The sequence below is a fragment of the Gymnodraco acuticeps genome, unplaced genomic scaffold, assembly GCF_902827175.1.
Source record: "Gymnodraco acuticeps unplaced genomic scaffold, fGymAcu1.1, whole genome shotgun sequence".
In the NCBI taxonomy this organism is placed as follows: domain Eukaryota; kingdom Metazoa; phylum Chordata; class Actinopteri; order Perciformes; family Bathydraconidae; genus Gymnodraco; species Gymnodraco acuticeps.
This window is the reverse complement of record NW_022989799.1, coordinates 5632574-5653860: the sequence shown is the minus strand read 5'-3', so window position 1 is coordinate 5653860 and position 21287 is coordinate 5632574. Positions and strand designations below refer to the sequence as shown.

The 21287-nt window shown below is 39.7% G+C and overlaps 1 protein-coding gene across 1 annotated transcript in view; it reads left to right on the top strand.

The window, feature by feature from the left end:
• The window catches only part of slc24a3 (solute carrier family 24 member 3), a 118808-nt gene that overhangs the window by 72519 nt on the left and 25002 nt on the right, over nt 1-21287 (top strand). The window contains exons 3-6 of the mRNA XM_034224157.1: nt 11892-11968; nt 15011-15085; nt 15239-15323; nt 17609-17712. Coding sequence (XP_034080048.1) covers nt 11892-11968; nt 15011-15085; nt 15239-15323; nt 17609-17712 — 341 coding nt within the window. The remainder of the gene's footprint in view (nt 1-11891; nt 11969-15010; nt 15086-15238; nt 15324-17608; nt 17713-21287) is intronic.

Genomic DNA, 21287 nt, shown 5'->3' with positions numbered 1-21287 from the left:
TATGTGATAGGCAAAAACCAAATTGTGGGGGGCGGCGCGATTACATGTAAAGTCAATGCAAAGACGCGGACGGCCGCGCATGAAGCGTTTGACACGAATGCCGCGGCGCGATTGAAGTGGGCCGAGACAACCGCTCGAGTTAAAAATGTTCAACTCGAGCCTCAAATTCGCGTGGCGCGTAGCCAATCAGCGGTGAGGGTCTCAACCTGCCGTCACTGACGTTGAATCAGAAAACCAAAACATCAGCCATTAGCTGTTAGCACTAGGGATGTAACGATATATCGAATATCGCGATATCGCAGTAAATAAATGTCTCAATACCGTCGTGAGACTGACAAAATCTACCGCGATTTAAAAAAAATAATCTTTTTTTTAAGACCTTTATTTAAGGCGAGACACGGCAGGCAAAAACATCGTTTTTCAAGTACTGGTACATTTTGAGATTTTGTGCTATTTTGATTCTATAACATGTTTTCTTTCAGGCTTTTGGAAGGAAAACGTACAAAATATACATTTAAGTGTTTATTTTACTATAGTTTGTCTATTTGCGTCTGTAGATTTCTCCTAAATTCACCAAAAGTTAGCATTCTAACGTAACATAAAGTAGTGAAGGCTTTTACTGAAGGGTTTGTTCATATATCATTCATAGCCTGAATTATACAACATTTTATACCTAAAAACATGGCGAAAATTGATATGTTAGGGCTGTTGACAGTATTTTCTGATTTATGGAGTGATAAAAAGAGATATCCAATATCCCTTCTGTAAAAGCCGTAGATACTGATATGACTACACAATGAAACGAGAATTTTGAACCTGGCTTTATCCAAAGTTCAGTTTTCGACTCCTGAAATGTGTTAAAATATGTGCATATTTAATGAGATAATGGAATTTGCTATTTAAACATGCTATTTCAGAAAACTTGTAATACAAAAAACAATTGCCTTATTGTAAGTAATTAACTGGAGAAATGTCTAGCTGATACCTTTAAGTTAAAAAAATTACCCTATTCACCTGGGGTGTCTCGCCTTAACCAGATGATCCCATTGAGACCATCGATCTCTTTTTCAAGAGAGACCTGTCCAACATGGCAGCAAGTAGGTTACAACATGAACATAAAACAACAGAACACAAAAGGATTCGTATTTACAGGGCTACATTTACATACCTAGAGACATTGACAAGTACCAACAGTATATTTATATCTCGCCCTGTCAATAAGCCTCACCTTCTTGGCAAAAACGGTATTGTTTTTGATGTGGTGGAGAGACAATGCACAGTTTTACCCACTGCTGTCACCCATGGCCAAAGCATATCTCTCTGTCCCAGCAACATCAGTACCAAGCAAGAGTTTTTTCCACAGCAGGGGATATTGTAAACGCCCAAACATCCCGGCTTATACCTGGAAATGTGGACATGCTCATATTCCTAAAAGATAACCTTGATGATGCTGAGTGAGTGTGTTAGTGAGTTAGAGTTGAGTTACTTGAAAAACTAAAGGGAAACTTGATTTATTCTATTGCAGGGTCTGATTATGATATTGTTGACACTTTAAAATACTACTATCCTACTAAAATGCTGTACAAATCAGATTTATTATTTAATAAAGAAAAACATTTAAAAAAAGAAAGAAAATATTCACATTTGTTTCCCCTTTATTTTTCAATATCGCGATAAATATCATACCGTGGACTTTTTATCGCGATATTATCGTACCGTACGTTTTTGGTATCGTTACATCCCTAGTTAGCACACAGAGCTCACAGCTCCTCATATCTGTTCAGAAACTGGACAAAAGTTAAACAAGTACAAATCACAGACTGTCTGTGTCATGGCGAATACAGTCGCTGCTTTATTTATGTCTGTATCATGTCGTTGTTAGTGTGGACAGAGCAGCTACAGTTTAGTTTAGCCTGAATGATCTGATCTCCATTCAGAAAACACGCATTTGAAAAGGTTTTTCACCTGCCGTCTTGTCTGCAGACTTGTCAAAGCATTAATTAATGGTTTTTACTAACCGTTATCAGTATTTTGTTACTTCGGCATCATTTTGAAACGTGTATTACAATTAAATCACGGTAAAATATGTTCATTTTGTTGTAGTTGTTGATGATGCGAGTTAACACAGCTGACAGCCGCGAAGAAACTCTAGCGATTAGAGATAGGCTGCATCTCACTTCTCTTAAATGCAATCCTTGCGTCCCTCACTTGCGTCTTTTCCTTGCGTCTTAGTCCCTCCCACCAGGGAAGCATGGAGAGATGCAAGGAAATCACGATAAGGGAGAAGAAGCAGGGAAATTAGTTTTAAGAGCAATGGGACGTCCTTTCCTCCAGAGCGCCAGGTGAAGCTAGTCCGTTTGTGATGACGCAGCACAGCTGATCGTCTGACAGCAGCTCTGTCCCGTTGTTTTCACAAACACCCCCGCCTCTGTTAGTACACATTTACTGACATAAACATTTGTATCATCTGTTGTAGACCCAAATTAATAAAATAAAATAAGAACTCATTCTCAAAAAAGATAAACGCCATTCTTAAAATGTATAAACGAACAATAGTTTGATTAATATTGATTAGAGTGCACAATAGAAATAAAATAATTGACAGAAGAAAAAGAGATATGTTATCTATCAAAACCAAATTTACATTCATTGGATTGCATGTGGATATGTAGCAAATTAACATTTTAAATAGCACTTAATGACTGATTGAATGGAAATGATAATAAATTAAAATGTAAAACGAAAAAAGCGATCATGAAAATGTTTCCAATAAATGAAAAAAATTATTTTTGTCCACTTTGTTGTTCAGATATATCACATATTTGTAACTAAATTATACATTAATTGAAACAAAACACGGTATAAACTGAGCAGTGACTCCCGTGAATTTCATGTGTTCTTTTCACTCCGCTGGTAAACTGCTCTCATGTCAAGAAGAATCAGCCTCGTCCAATCAGTGAGCGATACACAGTAAGGGGGCGGGGCGAGTGGCTGAGGATTTCACCGGAGGATGGTCTGGTGGTTCCTCAAGTATCGCTCCTCCGTTATCGCTCCTCGATCCTGGACCCTCGACCCTCCGGCACAAATAAGGGCACTGGGACGCTACTCAATGGCGCAGACGAATCAACTTCCGGTGATACCGAGGAGCGAGGAAATTAAAAATGAGAGAAGTGAGAAGCAGCCTTATGCTGCGTTCACACCGGACGCGATGCGAATATTCGCATCGCGTCCGGTGTGATCGGAAACGGAAGTTTAATGACTGTGATTTACCCATAAGGTGTTTGACAGAAGATTTGATAGAAACAAGATTTTGCACTGTTGTAATTTCAACTTATTATGGAGCCATTATTTCTTATCAACAGTACTTACATAAATGAAGGTATTTTATATTTAGCTTGTATCTCCTGGTAGAGACGATGCAACACCATCTGCTGGTGAAACAAGTCTCTGTTTGCTCAAGGTCAGTCACATAACAATGTGTCTATACTATGCAGTGTGCTCAAGAATAACCTAATTGGAGTCCAAGGAGCTTCCAATCCTCTGTTCGATTACTGAAGAGTCAAAGATGATTGTTCCATTAAACCATTAAAGTCCATGTATTTCTAAAGCCAGTTTTCCTAACTGTCCACTTCAGATGTATCCTCTTCTCAGAGAGACATGCTAGTCCATTCAGATGTTGCATCATTTAAGCGTTGATTCCCTCTTCCTCCTGTCCCAGTAAACACACTATATAGTATATTGAAATATTCACCCCTAAAATAGAATTAAAGGAAATATGAAATGTACAACTGATTTTTTCATTTCATTTCAAACCTTTATTTTTTTTTATCAATATGTTTATTGATTTTCAGCTTACAAAAAAATCACATACATAGGACGAAGACATAGAGCCAAAAGCAATACATATATACACAGGACAACTACTTTACTTTACATTAAAGAAAAGTAGCAACACTAAATTAAATTGGTACATACCACAAGGGCACTCTAATACATCGGCAACCATCCAGTTTTCCAGCAATAGGACCGTATTTCTACAGAGGATATCACAGTCATTTCCATTTTAACATATTATAGCATATTATAGAATTATCGCATTATCCTGCCCCAGTTTCGTTCAGAAATTGAGATAGGTCGTTGTTCTTGGTGTACTCTATAAAACGTCCCCAGACCTTCTGGAACAGTTCTTGTTTGTCTTTGAGAATGTAAGTGATTTTTTCTAAAGGCAGACATAAAGAAAGTTCCCTAAACCACTGTGCAATACTAAGTTTGCCCAACTTTTTCCATGTTAAGGCAATCACTCTCTTTGCTTGTAATAAACACATATCTATAAAAACTTGTTTATTACGTTGTATGTTATGTCCATCCGGATATAGGCCAAGTAGGAACATTTTTGGTTCCAGCTTTAAGCTGATCGCTAAAATATTCTGTACTGTTACCCTAACCTCTTCCCAGAATTCCTTTATTCTTGGACATAACCATAGACAATGAAACAGTGTGCCTTTTCCTTCCCCACATCTGGTGCACGTGTCTGGGATATTAGCGTTACATTTATTCAGTTTTTCTGGTGTAATATACACTCTCATTAGCCACTTGTATTGCAGAAGCTTTAGACGCGTATTACCCGTCTGTGTTTGGGCCGCCTTACAAGCTGTGCTCCACTGTTCCAATGTTAGATTTTCCTGTAAGTCATTTTTACAGGCCTTGAGTCTAGAGTTTGAGGATTCTGAGGAGAACGCCAGCAGGAGATCATAGAGTTCAGATATGATGCCCTTCCCAAAGGGGTTTTTAATTAAAACTTTCTCCAATATGGACAGAGGAGGGGCCAGCATGAGTCGGTCCTGGTTCGCTCCTACAAAGCTCCTGAGTTGCAAATATTTAAAAAAATGTTTACGAGGGATATCGTATTTACTGACAAGTTCCTCAAATGATAAAAACTTCCCATTATCACTTCCAAACCTTTATTTAACCAGATTGGTCCCATTGAGATCATAGATCTCTTTTTTAAGGGAGACCTGCAGCATATAGGTTCCACATGAAACATAAAACAATAAAGGACATTATACATTATATTTACAGGATACATTTACATAGTTATAGACATTTACAAGTGGCCATAGTATCAACGAGCATTTCATTTAGCCTAGCTTTAAAAACATGCAGAGGAATGAGATTGCTCAGTTTCAATTATTGCTGAAGATTGTTCCAAGCAAGTGGAGCTGCACACATAAAAGCTGTCTTACCTAAGACAGTCCTTGCTCTTGGCACATCTAACAATATTACATCATGCGATCTCAGACAATAGCTGCTTGCAACTCTCTGTGTTATCAGAGAGCAGATATAATACGGGAGTTTACCCAACAAAGCTTTATAAATAAACGTGATAAGTGTACCTTTCCCACCATGCGTGATTTGTCTGGTGAAGACTATTTTACTGTTGATCTGTGGCTAGAGCTACCTCTATATTTGTCTCCCAAGTTGATTAAAGCACACTTTTAGTGGTATGGGATAGACATTTTACCATTATGGAAAGTTTGTTTTGAATTCATGTAGTGTGTCCAGGGTTGTTGGCGGATCTAATAATAATAATAATAATAATACATTTAATTTATATAGCACACTTTAAAAACAACGTCATCTCAAGGTGCTTCACAATTCTATAAGGAGAAAATAATAAAACAAATAAAATAAAAATATATCTAAGGAGCATATTGAATAAAATATAGTAATAAAAAAACGAGGTTAAGAGCATAAAATGTTAGAATAAAAAAAATAAAAATAGTAAAGCACATAGTAAGACACCAGAGGCCTGTACTACGAAGCCGGATTTTCGCTTAGCGAGATAACATCAGGGAAAACTCTGGGTCTACGACGCTGGTTCTCTTCTTACCGGGCTAGATCTCCATGGTAACTTATGCTGAACGGCAAACCTGGGGGGTATACTATGAAGCAGTATTTTCGTTTAGCAAGATAACTTCTGGGATTTCGGGTACTACGAAGCTGGTTCACTTTTTAGCGGGCTAGATCTCCATGGTGACTTATCCTGGAACCTAGTCTGTGCTCCAAAGCAGGATAGGTTCCAAGATAAGAGATCAACTCAGCGAAAGCACCACGCCTGCTGACCAATCAGAGCTCAGTGTGCGGAGGAAATACAGTTTAAACTGCCGTTGCAGGAAAGACGGCCGGCCAAAATCACCGACTGTGTGAACGTGAAAATGAATAGAACATCACCTCCCATCTTCAGAGCAATCTGACTATTATAACTATACTATTATGTTAAGAAAGCTTAATTAAATATCTGCCACAACATAAGTAACCGGATCATTAAGTACAGTCCCTGTGAGTGCAGACGTCGATGTGTCCCATTATCATTCATAGCACATCATAATGTATCATATATCTCCTTATCTGAGTCAGCTGAGCCGTATCTGGCCGTGCAACACTCACAGTGTCACATACTGTATGCAGAAGTATTATTTTAAGCAACACATTAAGTTGACGAAACACTCGAGTCAAATGTAATTAAAGTCAGATCCACTCGTGTCTTGGCAGTGATATCATAAACCTGTTAATGTACGCATTCAAACACTTGTTCTGTTACCAGCTGTATTCACCTTGCAGGTGCAGCTCTGTGGCTTTGATCCTGGATAAAGTGTTTAAGTCATGGATGTTTAAAGTTTAACTTCTTCATATTTGACTAATATTATAGTTGACTTTTCATTCAGGAAGTATGACGCTGCGCTGTCAGTACGCTTCTCCATGTTTGTGATTGGTCGAATGCTCCAGATACCACCCCTTTCATGTGAACGCGCACCTAACTAGATAGGGCACGGCTGGCTTGAGCGAAGGAGTTGATAGCCAGCGTTGTAGGACAGTTTAGCGAGAGCGGCTTTGTTTTGGATTAAGTCAACCGGATAACTCAAAACACATCTAGGATAGGTTGAACTAGATTCATAGTATACCCCCCTGCTCCGGAGCAGGTTAGGTTCCAGGATAAGAGATCAACTCAGTGAAAGCACCGCCTGCTGACCAATCAGAGCTCAGTGTGCGGAGTTTAAAGCGATCAAGTCATATTACAGGAGAAAGGAAATACAGAAAAACTGCCGTTGCAGGAAAGACGGCCAGCAAAAATCAACTGACTGTGTGAACGTGAAAATGAATAGAATATCACCTCCCATCTTCAGAGCAATCTGACTATTATAACATTAGCGTTAAGAAAGCTTACTTAAATATCTGCCACAACATAAGTAACCGGATCAGAGTAACATTACGTACAGTCCGCGGCACTGTGAGTGCAGATGTAGATGTGTCCCATTATCATTCATATCACATCATATCACATCATAATGTATCATAGAGGCCTATTTCCTTATCTGAGTCAGCTTCTTGTGCCGCATCTGGCCGTGCAACACTCACAGTGTCACATACTGTATGCAGAAGTATTATTTTAAGCAACACATTAAGTTGACGAAACACTCGAGTCAAATGTAATTTAAAGTTAGACCCACTCGTGTTTTAGACTGGGCAGTGATATCATAAACCTGTTAATGTACGCATTCAAACACTTTCTTTCTTTTGGATAAAGTGTTTAAGTCATGGATGTTTAAAGTTTAAATTCTTCAAGGGTGATTCTAGGGGGGGCCAGTACCCCCCTAACACTGACTTTGGACCCCCCTGTGGCCCCCCTGTAAATGAAAAACTCCAAAATGTAAAAAATACACACAAAAAAAGGGAATGTAATTAAAATAATCTACCCATATGCATAAAAGAAACCTCAATCATAGCGAACTCTATCTACTGTACTTACTACAACTCTATATATATCTAACACCCCTCCTCCCCCCACCCCCCACAATGAATATGATGTAGTGATTAGTAAAATATGCATAAATAAAAAGAAAGAATGCTAACTATAGGTAATAAAAGATAAGAATAAACAAGTTTAAATGATTTGTTATTGGTTGTGATCATATTCTAAAGATGTTTGGATTATTGAAAAGTAGCTCCCTTTCATATGAGTGTTGAGAGCTGTATCCATAAATTCATGTTGTGCTCAAAGTGCACCAGATTGATGCATTTCAATTCAACATTTGCGTGATAGGCTAAGGGGCGGGACATATCTAAGTGGTTGACCAATCATAGAAGAATGAGCTCTTGTTTCAGACAGAGGGTGAAAAGAGGTGCTGCAGCACATGCAGTCTGAGAAAAATAAAACATTTTAAAACATTAAACCATGTAAACACCCACAGTAGAGGCACACAATACAAATATTAACCTGAAAGTGAGCATAATATGTCATCTTTAAATGTCCATTTTACAAATGGATTTATTTTTGAAGCTTTTATTGATGTTTTTTCTAGCTCTACATCATGTGAGATTATTTATGGTGCCTCTTTTTTGTTTCCCTTCCTGCCACTCGTTTCTATCTCTCTCTCTCTCCCCCCCCTCTCTCTCCGTGCTGCTGTCACTTCCTATGAACGGACAGGCCCGTGTTGTGTTTGGGCCACACAGGCCGCGCTGGAGCTCAAGCCGCCTGACTCACAAGCTCTCGGCTGTAGAGAGAGAATGTCACTGCACATTGGGTTGCCTTGCGCGTTACACAAGCGCAAACACACACAGCAAACAAACACAGTCTGCGACGTGAAAACACACACATGCTCGCAGACAGAGCAAGCCAAGCAAATCCCAATTTACACACACGATCACACCAGGCTATTTTTAGACGGGATGCAGACTCATATGCAACAGGATAATGAACTCGATGGAGGTGAATGAATGAATGTGTGGCATATTTTGGAATTTTTTGATTGGATGCTGCTGTTGCACAGTGATAGAGTCACGGTGTCCCCACTGTTGAGTTCAGGTTTGATGGACGGAGTGATGTCAATGTAGCCCTGTGTGAATCACTGTATCTGGTTCAGGTTATTACGTTGCAGTTCTGTAAACCTGAGATCCAAAAGAGCTGTGACATGTTTCAACCATGGATGTATAAAGAGAAGTGGTTACAGCGTTGGAAGCGGGGACCTGACTATTCCTATGAAAGTTGCAATGCAGTGGTGCATAAAGCCAAAAGGCCCTAACTCTCCAATACAAAAATACTCAAATCTGGGGGATCTGGGCCCAAAGAGCATGCACACTTGTGAGTCCTTAAGCCCCGCCTCCAATCCTCTCTATCCTGGCAGCGTCATGTCTGGTCACAACCTTTATATAAACAGTCTATGGTCACGACTTTTTAAAAAATTGCCTCAATGCCGGGTGCTTCATTTTATAAACAATAAAAGCGTAAAGATCTGGGGCCTCATTTATAAAGGGATATACGCAAAAAAAATGGCGTACGCCAGTTTCTACGCAATGTTTGCGATTTATAAAATACTAACTTGACGGGAAAACGTGCAGTCCTCCACGCAAACTCTAACCCATGCGTACGCACTAAGCACAAAAACGGGAGAGACGAGAAACTGCGACACCGTTGGCAGAAGGAAGAATGGAGAGAAATATGTGGAAATAATACCATAAATAAAATGTTACCTCTCATTTATCATATGAAGAATTCATTTTCAAACATTGATTAAAGCCAATCTTAAAATGATTAAACAAACGCCTGGTTGCGACTCCTCAGTGCACACAAGAACATAACTTGGAGAAATAAATAAATACGGATATGTTATTTAAAACCACCTCGAATATGTTGTGATAATGTTATGAAATGTTTTCTCATATGTTTTGCATTTCTATACTGTAGGTTGTAGATACGAGCATGGTTTTATATACTATCACGTTTAATCGTGTTTTATGCCGTTTGCCAAGACTTGATAAGTCGCTCGTAAAACACAGGAGGTATGGAAACTAAGAACACCATATGTAAATGGTACAGCTAATATAACAACACATTAGTTGTATTTCCTTTAACTGGTGGATTATGGATATATAGTTGCTGATCGACAGCTGGAACACAAACTACCAAATACAAACAAATTATTCAGATCCAGTCGTCATGACTCCACTCCGGAGGGATTCTCCGATCATTTCTTACAGTTTGTTGATTGTGATTTATACAGGGAAACAGGCGTAGGAAGTGGCGTACACACTTCCCTCGCCGGTACGCAATGTTTTGTGAATCGGAAAATGTCTGTCCCTATTTTTTTGCTTTCTACTACGTAAGAACCTTCCCACGTGAATCCTACACAAGGCGTTATAAATGAGGCCCCTGTTCTTGTTCAAATCAAATCAAGTTTTATTTATATAGCACATTTATATAAACGATTTTTGGTCGAGCCAAAGTGCTGTACATATAATAAAAATAGCCTACAGTAGAGACATTGTTAAATTGGGCCTAATTTAAAGTGGACCTATCATGCTATATTTGAACAATATATTGTAGGGCCATACCTATATAAAGTATATAAATATAGTTGTTTTTTTTAAATACCGAACATATCCTGCATTTTAGCCATGCCTCATTTCGCTCTATTTGCTCTTTCCAGCCCTGTTTTTGCAGGGGCTGATTTTTTGACGTAGCTTTAATGCAAATGAGCTGCAGCTGACCACGCCCCCCTGCAGGAGAGGAGAGCGTGCTTTGAGATCAGTTGTTGGGCTCTCAGAAGAGGGGGAGAAAAAGAGATCTCCGTCCTTCGTGTTTTATTCTTATATGATTATATAGAGTCATTATTCATTTGTTTTAAAGCTCAATAAATAAAAAAGAATACCTTAGACCGGCACTTTTCTAATTGTGTCCGGAAGATTTAAACTTTAACGGACACGTTGACCGGCGAAAAAAAATCGAACTGAAACTCTGCCACACGGCCCCCTCGTTCCTTGGAAGAGGCGGAGAGGTGGGTGTTTGTCATCTGCTGGTGGCAAACCGGAGAGAATTACTGTGCTTGCCTCGACGGGGAGGGATTGCATTGAATTACAGGAGCAAACGCTTGCCTCGGGGAGGGAGAACAAGAGCCACAGCGGAGAATAAACAGAAGGGCAACCATGCGCGGGAAGTCTTCTTCGCTGCTTTTGTGGCAGACTACAGCGCCACTTACAGGCCTGGCATATGTACTACAGCGTCTCCAGCGCTTTCGAGCGGCAATGGCCGGCCGTGGCCCAACCCCACATTCCCCTGATAGGTGGAGAGTTGCCCATATAGGCGGAGCTCCTCATTCCTGACGTCAGAGAATTTTAAAATCTGTATCAGTCTGTATCAGATCCGTTGCAGCCCCGTTTTTAGAGATTTGGGTATGGAGGAAAAGAGAGAGGGTTGTGTTTTCTGACACTTGGTGAGTTCCCTGACACACTGGGGACACATATTCATACGTACAAAAGTGCATTTTGCATGATAGGTCCCCTTTAAGTATCACTTCCGAACAGATTTGTTTTTAAGTGCAACATCCAAGTGATTTATGAGATCTTAGACAAACTAGTTTTCTCGTGTTATGAATTTAGAATTTGGCGGGTAAACACTTATTTAGCAAACTGACTTTTTCATATAATCTTATTTTAGTGCCCACTCAAAATTGTAGAACATAAGCTAGCATGCACACAACCATTCACACCCCTGTGGCCAAGATGCCCTCTGTTTATCGGGAGCATTAAACGTGAATAAGCACACTTATGTGTTTTCTGGGTTCTGTAGTAGTTGACCGCTAAACCTCCTGGGCTACTGGCACCTTTGAAGTGAAGATTTGAAGTGAAAACATGGGGAAACCAAGTAAAATAAATAAAGTAAATATTACTAATATTTGAGGTTCTGTGGAAAGATTAATTGTTATAGTCTTATATCAAAATAATTTGTGCTCATAATAGCAATTTAGTATTTAACTATGTAATTAATTAAGTAATTTTTCATATGTTTATTTTTTATTTTTAAGTGTATAAGCAAATGTGTGTATTTTTCTCTGCAGCAATCCACGAGTTTCCCAGGGATTACTTCACCAACCAGGAGCGTGTTGATGGAGCAGTGGGCCTGCACGTCCTCTGTGTGAGTGTTACCTGCAGCACTGTACTGTACATACCATGTTTCATACTGTACTTAGAAAAGGGCCAGTGCTCAATAACGATTGCAGAAAAAGCTTTTAAATAATATGTATGTCTTTAAGGTTGATCATGCAGCAGCATATCAATGCAGGTTACTCTGTTATAACACTGAATTATAAATATGTCTTGGAGATCCTGTAGAGCCATCTTTAACTTAAATATTAAAATGAAAGTTATTATCATATACTTTTCAGGAGACAGCGCAGCTGGGGAATATTCAGACCCGGCAGGATTAGCAATACAAAGGCTAAGTTAGCAGCTAATGCTAAAGCTTATATACAAACAAAACGGATGTTTGAGTTTCATCATCAAGATTTGATAGATGTAGTATTTCAGCACAATAGCTGCAACTAAAAACTCTCCTAAATGTGTTATGGTCTTTAAGGGAGAAAAGGAGCACACTGAAATAATTGAGGCTTTAAATAATGCAAACAGACTGATGCTCCAACAATACTTTGTCTTCATCAGAGTCAAAAAGGACAGAGACAAAACGGCACTGACATTTATATTTAACCTACAACATGTGAACTTTTCTCTCTGGATAACTGGTTGAACAACATTTAAAATACATGAAGGAGTGAATCCAAATATGGGAGTAGCCATTTTGTTTGTTTTCTCTGCTGATTTTAGAAAGCAGATGCTAGCTTATTTAGCAAGGTGCATCAGTACATCATGGGATGCTCACTTTTGCCAGTGATAAACAGGGTTGTTTGAACTGTATCTACTTAAAAAAATGAACAGCAAACTCTTTAGAGTGTCTTTGAGTACAGAGGGCTAATCTAAGAGGCTACGTATGATTAACACACACACTGCTAATATATTGCTAACATCAATACTAGATACTTTCTATGGAATCCATCAAGCTGCAAATTCAGGCTATGGCCGTAAAATGGTGGTCCCTCTTCCAGCCATATAACACTGCTGTCTTGTTATGGTCATGTGTAGCATCTATCTATAGCGTACATTTGCCATCTTTGTGTTAACTGTGCCAATTAGCGATCATTATAACATTTTAGTATTTGTAGATGATTGTTAAACTTTGCGTGCCAGCACTTCTAAAGCTGTTATTTATGTATTAATTATCATAATGTGATATGTAGATCCACTGACAGAAATACTAAATTTGAGTTGCCACAGCGGCCAATTGAATATAATGCTTATTTAAATAGAAATATACAATGTTTTTAATGCTAAGACAGGTTATAGTTGTAGCATGATAAGGAACTAATAAGAGAGAGAGAACAGTATTTTTTTTAAAGACAATACATTTAGAGCAGCAGATTTTAGTATGGTGGACCTTTTTATTCTTTAAGAAATGAAAAGGTGTTTTGAGGTTAGTTATAGCAAACAGTATTGACAGAAAATGTAACCTTGTGTAGGTGATCAAATCAAAGAGACTTTGACTAAAAGATGAAACATCTTTACAATTCTGCATATGATGGTTGTGACTCAGGAAGTAGAGTAATCGTCTGGCGATTGAAAGATTGGTGGGAGGGTACTGAATCCCAAATGTCTCCTGATGTCACAGCCATGAGTGTGTGTCAAGGTTTATAGCCTCTTACAAGCAGGTGGCATCACAGATGGGTCAATGCCATATTGTGTTGTAAAAGTAATTTTATTAGTCACAGAAAATGCATTATAAATTCAATTTGCATACCACTTACAACTGGGAAATTAAACATAAATGCCTGTGTTTAATACTAACTTACTCACACAACACTCGGAGAATCCACCCACTGAGCCAAGTGCCAGTGGGGAGCAATTCGGAAGTGTTTGGCAGATGTTAAAGAGAGGCTTATATGTGATCCAAAGACACACTTATTGACTCTAAAGACACCAAAACTGCTACACATGTCAAACTGAGGTCATGTCATTCCCTTTAATTACATTAATCTTTTTTTAGGCCTGGTTTATGAACCTATTTAAGTCAACACTCTGCATAGTAACCAAAACATATTTTCTGAAGCAATTCTAAAACTGTCTCAAATATGTTTAATACATATGCGCAAGTATTGGACAGAGCTTTTATCTATCTGAATTGCAGAATGAACACTACAGATTGGCCTCATATTACTGTAGTGTGCTTCTACACAAACAGTAGCCTGATTATTTTGTGTAACCCAAACGGCAAGCTGTTATAGGGACTCTCACTTTGTGGAAAATAAATATGCAATTTGAATGAACTAACTCTTTAACAGAGGGAATTGAGGCAGAATGTCGCTGTCAGGTAATTGGGCAGAGCCTCATCTCAGGACATCCACAAACTTTCCCAGCTCTTTTTTTTCTATGACGGCCAATTTGCTAAAAGAAACATGAATTGGTCTTTGTTATCATAGTTTTCCGAATGAAAGACATGCTCAAATACAATATTTTCCTCCATTTTCAGACAGTCACCAGCACTTTTCTGGAAGTTGAAATATGTTCAACTCGAAGCATTTATAGAGTGTTGCAGTGATAATGTATTTGTGTAGGCCGACCCGGAAGTTAGCATTGCAATGGCTCCCTTGACTAAAAGCGTGATTTCCCCATTGGATTAGATATAATGTGATGATGATATATAATTAATTTAGTCACTTGTAAACATTTTCTTTGTCATAGAATCTTCGGACATTCACAACTGGGGTATTTACTGATGTTTTTCAAGACATAGAACAAACAATCTCTTAAGGTTGTGTTAACCACAAACATTTATTTCAGGCTTCTAACCACAAACACGTTCATAAAAGATTCAGAAAAAAGACTCTTTGTGCAGCTCTTTTTCTCAAGGTGGACACATATTAGCCCCATGATACTGTTTTTATTTTACTAAACCAGCGTCTGAATAAGAGTTAGCAGTTTGCTACATGTTTTTATTCAATTTGATGTTTTTTTCACTTGGTTTAAGTACAAGTTAAACACATATGTTACTCTAGGTAGATGGACAATGTTCGGCTTCACTTTCTTAAATATCTATGTATGTATGTTTGTGTGTGTTTGGCCCCTTCAGGCGGTCTACATGTTCTATGCCCTGGCCTTGGTGTGTGACGACTACTTTGTCCCCTGTCTAGAGAAGCTCTGTGAGGTATGCAAACCAGCAGGTTATGATTGCACTACCATTGAGCTTCGATCACGACTCTTCTTTTAAGCCACTTTAATGTATTTCTGTGAAGAAATTTATTTATTTTTCTTGCTGTGTCTTGTTTCTATATATCGTTTATCTTCTCTCAACAAACAGCGACTTCAGCTGAGCGAGGATGTAGCAGGAGCGACCTTCATGGCAGCTGGAAGTTCTGCACCTGAACTGTTCACCTCTGTCATTGGTGAGAAACACACACACACACACACACACACACACACACACACACACACACACACACACACACACACACACACACACACACACACACACACACACACACACACACACACACACACTCAAAAGCCCACATTAAACACATTCTGAAAGAGCAACTTTAGGTATTGAAGAACTTGTGTTTTTAAATGTTGGAATGTTGGTAATCTAATAATATTAGATCTAATACTATTAGATGACCAAGTACCATATACTTTTTTTTTGTTTATGACGTTTTTTCAATCTTTCCATCCACATCAAAGAGTCATATCTACAGCATGCTTTTCATCTCTGGGTCACCAATGACATTTAAAGGGTAATGGAAAGTCTATTAAAAGGGTTTTATAAAGTAAAATATATCAGCCTTATCTTAAGCCACAATTAAAACATTGGTAAAAAGTGTTTAAAGGATTGGAAATTGTGAATGTGCAACGTTGCGCTGTTACTGTTCATTGTTTGGAACCACAGAACTCAACCTGGAATATAAGTAGAAAATGTAAACTGTTGTATGTTGAGGTCGTTTTGAAGATCTGGGGCCTTATTTATAAAGGGATATACGCTCAAAAAATGGCGTACGCCAGTTTCTACGCAATGTTTGCGATTTATAAAATACTAACTTGACGGGAAAATGTGCGGTCCTCCACGCAAACTCTAACCCATGCGTACGCACTAAGCACAAAAACGGGAGAGACGAGAAACTGTGACACCGTTGGCAGAAGGAAGAATGGAGAGAAATATGTGGAAAGAATACCATAAACAAAATGTTACCTCTCATTTATCATATAAAGAATTCATTTTCAAACATTGATTAAAGCCAATCTTAAAATGATTTAACAAACGCCTGTTTGAGACTCCTCAGTGCTCACAAAAACATAACTTGGAGAAATAAATAAATACGGATATGTTATTTAAACCCACCTCGAATATGTTGTGTTAATGTTATGAAATGTTTTCTCATAAATGATGCGGTAAGCAGGAGGACAGAATTACGTCTAAACTGACGCCGTTTTGCATTTCTATAGGTTGTAGATACGAGCATGGTTTTATATACTATCACGTTTAATCGTGTTTTATGCCGTTTGCCAAGACTTGACAAGTCGCTCGTAAAACACAGGAGGTATGGAAACGAAGAACACCATATGTAAATTGTACAGCTAATATAACAACACATTAGTTGTATTTCCTTTAACTGGTGGATTATGGATATATAGTTGCTGATTGAAAGCTGGAACACAAACTACCAAATACAAACAAATAATTCAGATCCAGTCGTCATGACTCCACACCGGGGGGATTCCCCGATCATTTCTTAGTTTCTCATCAAGGGGGGGGGGGGGGGGGGTGTCCTGTCCTGTCCTGTCCTGTCCTGTCCTGTCCCCGGTGCAAACACACTGCCTGAGGAAGGCTATGTGTATTTATTTTGTCATTAGACTTTTTCGGACCACTTATTTATTTATGTTGGTGACGATCCGACCTCCATGCTGCTACTCTGGTTCAAACTGCATCCACCAAACAATATGATTTATCTCGACCTCCCCAAAAGAACCAAAATCTGACACGGTGTGAGATGTCTTTTTTAGCTGTTCTGTCGTCATTTCCTGCTATCTTCTTCATGCAGTCAGTCAAAATTAATGAATGAATGGGCGTTTCTTTGACTATTTATAGGCAAATATGGGCGTTACGTGAAGCCCGCAAAAACTGCACCGCATTTCGAGTCGATTGTGATTTATAAAGGGAAACAGGCGTAGGAAGTGCCGTACGCACTTTCCTCGCCGGTACGCAATGTTCGGTGAATCGGAAAATGTCGGAACATTTATGGACCTATTTTTCGGATTTCTACTACGTAAGCAACCTTCCCACGTGAATCCTACGCACGGCGTTATACATGAGGCCCCTGGTCTCATAATAGCCTACTTTTGTTATAGTCATGTGTATTTTGTATTAATTGTTGGTATTCTGTACATTTTCATATCCAGATAATTATTTTTTATTGCAATGTGTATGTTGTTTCACAAAGTTGTAGAGATAAAATAAGATTACAAAGGATTTTTGAACTTTATGTGACAGTATACACAGAAAAAGGAAAACAAACAAATAGAGAATTTCTTGTGTAAAGATTTCAGAAATATAACAATGAAAATACCCAAGCTTCAATTGAAAATGATTGTTATTTCTTACAATCATAGCGAAGTTATATCCCCAAAATGTGAACACAATGTTTGTGAAGTGGGTAATGGGTATTTGTGTTTACAGGAGTTTTCATCACGAAAGGTGACGTCGGGGTCGGCACCATCGTTGGCTCCGCCGTCTTCAACATCCTCTGTATTATTGGAGTGTGTGGCATATTCGCCGTACAGGTACAGTCCAAAACACATACACACACACACACACCAGTGTTGTAGTCAAGTCACCAATTCACGAGTCCAAGTCCGAGTCACCAAGGGAGAGTCGTAGTCGAGTCCGAGTCACCCAAGGAGTGTCCGAGTCGAGTCCGAGTCATCATTACCTGTGTTTGAGTCCGAGTCACCTAAAAAGAGTCCAAGTCAAGTCAGAGTCACAAGTCTTCATGTATTAATCTTCATGGATATATGTGTTGAAATGTAGCTGCTCCTCTACATTGCTTTTATCCTGTCATGTTATACTAATCTGTCTATTGAACTGCTGTGAAGCGAGTTTGGCTACAATTCTTGTAATAGGTGCTATACAAATATAAAGCTTATTACTAATATTAATATTATTATTATTATTATTGTAAATGACCTTTAATATGTCTAACTATATTTAAAATGAGTTACGTTTTAGAGAAGTGATTATATTTGTATGCCAATATTTTCCTATGGTAAAGTTTTCGTTTTGCACTTATTTTGATAGTAATAAGATCGGGACTCTTATTTTGAAGGAACTTTTACTATGAAATCAAACAAGAGACAGAAGTATTTGAATTTGATCAGACACCGAATTTATAGCATTGAAAATAATTACTTTGACAATCATGTATCTGAATGTTTTTGCTCCGAATTTACCTATGTGAAATAAAAATGTAAAAATTCAAGTTAAAACTATTTGAATGTTCAAATTCAGATCCCAAAAATTCAAGTTAAAAAAATTCGAATGCACAATTTCGGTGTTTAAAATGTGATGTCCAAAATTGCGAAGCAACATCATCCGGGCTACCCAGACAGGATAAGCAATCGAGCCTGAATGCAATCGAACCGACTTCTGGCCTATCAGAGCACGGCTTTGTCAGTCATGTGATCACAACAACCCGGGAGAAAAATGACGGAGAACAGCGGGGCTCGGGTAAGTAGTCAGTTTGTGCTCTTTATTTTACAAACAGTGAGGACTCGACAGCATGGGCGCGGGAAGGGGGGTGCTGAGGGCGCTGCAGCACCCCCTAGCGGCAGGCAGGGGTTGCGGAGCTCCCCTGTCTGAATTATTATTTGACGGTTATTGCTGCTCCCGCTGTGCATAATCTGTGTAATATGTAGCCAATAAATTCCACATTGTTGATAAAATAATATGTTGGCCTGCCCCGAATGTTGTTTCTGTAGCCCCGGACAATTCTACCTCCATAATATAATACATTAACCGTGCTTTACGTGAACCTCATCAAGACACTAGAGAGGACGACAGAACTGTAATTTCCCGTGTTCGGTGAATGCAACAGAGGCAAGACACCAGACCAATCAGAGAGTTGCATGGAAATAAAAATGTGCTTGTGTCATTCAAGCTCGGCTCTGTGTGTGTGCGGAAATAGCGCATTTAGTGTGTGTGAGAGAGGGAGAGAGAGAGAGGGACCGGTGCCAGCAGCAGGGACCGTGTTGTTAGCATCTGGTTAGCTAGCTGCACTAACGGACATACGGAGCTGTTGGTTCCACAACAAGCTGGAGGAGAGCTCTCCTCTCAGACTTAACGGCCCGTCCACACAGCGGCGTGCGTTGAAGCTTCCAACGCTTCTGCCCATTCACTTTGAATGGGGTGACGTCACTTTTAGCCGAACTGCATCGTGGGAAGCGACGCGGAGCGTTGCTGGCGTGGCTCGCTGCAAAAGTTGAGCAATTTTCAACTTTTGACGCCTCGGCAGAAGCGTCAGCCAATCGAATCATATGCCAGTACAAGCTCTAGCCAATCAACCGCTGCTTGTGTGTCAGGGGCGGGAGATTCATGTGATTGGTTGTTGGTCGAGTGTCAGACACGCCCGCCGGCAAGCGTCAACGCACGCCGCTGTGTGGACGGGCCGTTACGGAGCGTCCACACAGCAGCGTGCGTTGACGCTTGGAGGTGGGCGTATCTGAAGCTTGGGGATTTTTTGCGAGCAACACGACCAACAACCAATCACATGAATCTCCCGCCCCCGACATACAAAGCAATAGCAATGTTAAAACGAAGTAAACTGGATATAAAATCCCCAAACAGGCGAAAACCTACCAGTTTCACCCACTGTCTCTGCCACCTCCCTCCATGCCTCGCTCCTCCGGTTTGTATCCCGGTAGATGAACAGAGACTGATCATACAGCACCGGGTGATTCACTACCGCTACAATGAATTTTCCCTCAATTTTTTTTGAATATGAGGAAATGACCTGCGTAGTCTCTCCCAGCATACACGCGGTTTGATTGGCTAGCGATTGTACTGGCAGATTTGAATAAACGGGATTTCATTGGCTGACGCCTCCGTCGAGGCGTCAAAAGTTGAACATTGCTCAACTTTTGACGCCAGCTACGCCAGCAACGCTCCACGTCGCTTCCCAAAATGCAGTTCGGCTAAAAGTGACGTCACCCCATTCAAAGTGAATGGGCAGAAGCGTTGGAAGCTTCAACGCACGCCGCTGTGTGGACGGGCCGTAAGAGGCTCAGGCGAGCTAAAGGACTCTCTGAGTGTTTAGATAGTTAACGTTAGTCTAAGTTATCTCAGGAGGTCTCAAACGGTTTGGTCACAAATTATTCAAAAGATTATTTCCGCGCCACACCTTCATATGATCATTATCGTTATAAAAAAAATAAGAGAATAAAGGAAAAACAGTTATGAAATACTATATGGCAGTAAAACAAGAATACAGTTTGAAAGGGGAGTGATTTGTAAAATATCCATAAAGAAAAAGAACATCTGCTTACAGTTGTGTTTCATATGGGTGTTGAGAGATGTATCCATAGATCTCTTAATGTTGCTCTCAAAGTGCACCAGATTGATGCTTTTAACTTCAATATTTAAAAAAAATCTTCCCGGGGGAGCATCCCCCCGGACCCCCTAGAGGAGGTCAGGTGCGCTCCCCACTCGTAAAAAAATAGCACTTTACCGCTGCCTATATGCCGTGAGCTGATTATCGAGCCTTCATTGTAACAGTCGCGGGTGTACTGTGTGTTTGCGTGTGGGGCGTGCTTTTGTGCGTGCTCTATAGTACCCGTAATAGTGTTCACTGGAGTCCAGCACCTCAGCACCCCCATTCAAAATACCTTCCCGCGCCTCTACTCGGCAGTGTTTGTATCTTACATTAACTAGTGTAACAGGACTGGGCAGATAAAGAGAAAAGTGGTAGTGCAGCAATCACGACAGAGGCAGTGTTTAAGTCCAAAAAAGAGGCTTTATTGCTGTTAAACTCAAAAATACCTTTAACTATAGAAAGGCTAACGTAGCCGGAACGCTAACCGATTTACCAGCTTAAAACTGTTTCCTCACGCTGGGAGTCTCCTGCTCCCTCCATGTGCCACACACAACTGAGCAACTCTAGGTGCTTTTATCTCCCTTGAGGGAGTGATTAGCACCAGGTGTGAGGTCTCCACACCTGCTCCCAATACTGTTAATTGGAAGCGGGTGGAGCCACCTATTGGGAATGTAGGTGTCTCCCACTACTCTGCCTCTCAGTCCCTTACACTAGCTAAATGAGTGAAGTAGCCTTGTGCCTTGCTGTTAGCAAGCTCCGTAGTTATCATTA